At 52.3% G+C, this 3,682-nt stretch overlaps 1 protein-coding gene across 1 annotated transcript; it reads left to right on the plus strand.

The window, feature by feature from the left end:
* The first annotated feature begins 1,662 nt into the window (after positions 1–1,662).
* On the plus strand, positions 1,663–3,336 carry LOC136374141 (vitelline membrane outer layer protein 1-like). Its single transcript, XM_066339361.1, has 3 exons — positions 1,663–1,830; positions 2,406–2,509; positions 3,042–3,336. The coding sequence occupies exons 1-3, from the start codon at positions 1,663–1,665 to the stop codon at positions 3,334–3,336; spliced, it is 567 nt and encodes a 188-aa protein (XP_066195458.1).
* Positions 3,337–3,682: the final 346 nt, after the last annotated feature.

Raw genomic sequence — 3,682 nt, forward strand, 5'->3', positions numbered from 1 at the left:
TCCTCCACCTAGCTCCTCTTCACTGCTTTCTTTAAGATGCCTGTACAGTCGTAGGTATCTCTGCCACTGCTCAACCCTAACTTACCACATATCCTGAAAGCCTTAACATGCAGCCAGCATGGTTAATGGGAGGGCTGATAATATCACTTATTCACAACACTTCACTGGACACAGAACCTGGCAACAGCCCATTGCTCTTGCTTGTGGTTGCAGCCACTCTTACGAAGAAATCCAGTCAACACCTTAAACTTCGAAAATTCTATGCCACCAGGAATGGCAAAATATCCATGAGCTATCCATTCTCCTGAGCACGACCCTGCTCACACAGCCCTTCATTTCATCTTTCTGACATGTGTCTGCTGCCCATGAGATCCAAGAACACAGTAAGACATCTTTATCTTCACTGGCTCCTCTTGGGTGCTGTGAGTACCTGAGAGTCTTTACAATTCTACCTAAGAGGTAATATTAGAGGGTTTCAGCTGAAAGCAACATTTCCCCCTTCACCTGCACTAAGTGGCTCTTACAGAAGCAGGTCATTCCTTTCTTCAGTAATTGAAGCCTGGAATAACTTTTTCTCCCTATTTTGGCTGTGCTTATAGTGTTGGTATATACTTATAGATAGATAGATAGAGATACATACACATATATATTATACTGCTAATATATCCTGATATACTGGTAGTATAGGCCTCACAGGACAACTCTCCTTGGTGACATCACCACTGACTCTTCAATGGAATGGAAGCAGCTCATCCTACTCTAAAATTATTTGCAGGATACCCTTGAATATTTCTGTCAGCAGAGGTTTCTTCTCTGACTAGACACATTGGGAGAACAAGGAATGAAACAGGGAGTCACATCTGAGAAAGGCACCACAGCAGAAGTAGGGTCTGCTTCTGCTGGATACTCCCCCCCCCCTCTGGGTGCTCACACCTGCTGAAGACACACCTGGGCAGCTGGGAGCCTCACAGCTCCATGGCGTGATGCAGCCACAGGAAGTTTTTCTCCCCCTCCCCCGTCCCCAGTACAAGACACCAGTAAACTGAAGCGAGTTCAGCAAGGGCCACACCAGGCAGGCGGCAGCTGGAGCATTCATTTTGCAAGGTGAGACACTTTACTTTGTCACCTTCACTTGATGCATGTCCCAGATGAAAATGCAATGGCTTCCAGTGTAGGCACTTTCCTCAGCCTTAGTGAGGTGGGGAGGAAAGAAAGGAAAGCAAGGAAGAAACAAGTGAGAACTTCCACAGGGTGAAAGACCCTGGGACTGCTCCGTCTCAAGTTTTCCCTCAGCCTCTGAGAGGCTTCTTCCCCTTCCAGTCCATCACTTCTCCTCACACCTCTCTCTCTCTCTTCAACCCTTTCCTTGCAGCATTGCCAGGACCCTCCTCCAAACAACCATCTCCTTGAGGAATGTCCCCAGCCCTGCCCCCCTTTCCCTGCTTTTCATCCTCGGGTTTCCAGCGGATGCTTTCCCCGCAATCCCCCCGGCAGGGCACACCGGGAGCCTCCCCAGCGAGCACTCGGCGGAGCAGTGCATAGCAACAGCGACCTGCTCCCGGCAGCTTTGTTGACACTCCCCGAGGACTCGCACCCACCCTCCCGGCCAATAAATTCCCCTGTGCCAACCCCTCCATGCAGAGGCGCCAGCAGGTTCCTGCCATGCGGCTGGTGATCCCGGGCATCCTCTGCCTGCTGGGCTCCTGCCTCGGGGGCACAGGGGCACGGCAATATGAGTCCATCCTCACGGTGCCAAACGGAGGGCCCTGGGGCTCCTGGGGGCACAGGCAATTCTGCCCCAGCGGCTACGCAAAGGGATTTGAATTGAAGGTAAGCTTGGACTTCCTCTTCAGGGCGGGGAACAAAACCTGCTGTGAGACAATGTTCTTCTGTTCTGATCCTAGCCCGGCTGGCCACAGCACTTTGTCCCATCACAGCAGTTTGTATTGTGTCTGCATCAGGCAGGCTTCACAGCAAGACATTTCTAGTGTAGAGTATCTCTCCAGGCTCCTTAGCCTGTGATTAGTAAGTGATTCCTTAGCAGAGGGGTCACTGGGTAAGAAAATTCCTGGGGTTGGTACAGCAGAGCCTGTTCCCAGGGGCAAGTCCCACCTGCCAGCACCCCAGCTCTGGGTATCACAGCGCATGGTGACAGGGTGGGCATGGCCTGGGACAGCAGCCACCAAGCTCTCCTGTTTCCAGAGCGCCTGCTCCACTGCTTGGAGAGAAACAGAGAAAGGCAACAGCAAAATGGGCTTCCTGAGAGATGTGATGGAGCCGCCTCACAGCCCTGCTCAGCTGCACTAACGTTCTTGCTCTGTCCCCAAAGCCTCCTCACCACCATGACTCATCTCATCACCTCTTTTAAAAGGGTGACCTCTCCCTTTTTCTTTGTCTCTTCTAAGGTCCAGCCCTTCCAGGGATTTTGGCTGTTTGGTGACGACACGGCTCTGAACGGGGTCCGCCTGCTCTGCACGGACGGCACAGCCATCGAGTCCTCCGTGGGCGGGTGAGCAGCCTTCCCTTTCTCATCCTCCTGCAGGGCAGCAGCTCCTGAGGAGCTTGAAGGGAAACCAGTGCAATGGTTTCTCCACAGGCAGCCACACCCTCTGTGAAGGTGGCTCAAGTTTCCCCTTGAGGTGGATGAGTTCACCTTGGCCACAAAGTGTGAAGGTTTCAGGGCAAAGGTCTGGTCCCAGCGAAAGGAACAGTGCTTTGGAAAATGAGGGAAAGATCAGAAATTACAGATCTTAAAGCTATATTTTTTAATCTTACTTTGGAAAGTACATTAAGTAACAGGGACATAGCAAGCAGCTGAAGTTGCCAAGGGATTCTGCAGGAACAGGGCAGAGTGGAGCTGGTGGTGGCTGGGCATCCAGGGGATGATGGGGAAGGAGAGTGAAACAGGTGCTCCTAGAAACCCTCCACCCCCGTGTACGTCCCTTGCCCCAGGAGTGCCAGGAGCCCGGGCAGGTTGAGGTGTTGATTGCAGCTCAGCAGGGGCTGGACAAGCCTTGGTGAGTTGTTTTTCCCTCTGGCAGGTGGGGGAACTGGACCGAGGCCCAGCTGTGCTCCAGCAGCAGGCTGGTGTCGTTCTCTCTGCGCGTGGAAAGGTGGCAGTACCTGCAGGACAACACGGCAGTCAACAACGTCAGGTTCGCCTGCTCCAATGGGACACCGCTGGAGGGCTGGGGGCTTTCTGGGGGCCACTTCGGCCCATGGAGCAGCAACTGCACCTCTGGGGCCATCTGTGGGCTCCAAACAAAGGTGGAGAAACCCCAGGGAAAGTGGGATGACACAGCTCTCAATGACATGAGAGTCTTCTGCTGTGAGTAAGCGTGACTCTGCAGCCCATGCCAGCATCTACAAAGGTGCACAGCATTAAACCTTGAATCTGTCCTTGCACAAAGAGCAGTGTACAGTTTTTTTCTGTCTTATTTTGCCAAGGGTAGCCAGATCCCATGGCTACAACACTTCATAAGGGTCTTTGTGTTTATGGTGATTAAGCTTTGTTACAAATTTATAACCTACAAAATTTCTGTGAGGAAGCACAGGGGATTCCCACACATGTTGGTAAGGCAGGAGGTGGGACTATAAGGGCTGAACAACCAAGCAGAAGAGGGGTCATCTGCCCTGGCAGAAAATGTGGTTTCAAAGGAGAGGAAGGGGAACTCTTCCTCTG

This window comes from Sylvia atricapilla, chromosome 2 (genome assembly GCF_009819655.1).
Source record: "Sylvia atricapilla isolate bSylAtr1 chromosome 2, bSylAtr1.pri, whole genome shotgun sequence".
Taxonomy (NCBI): Eukaryota; Metazoa; Chordata; class Aves; order Passeriformes; family Sylviidae; genus Sylvia; species Sylvia atricapilla.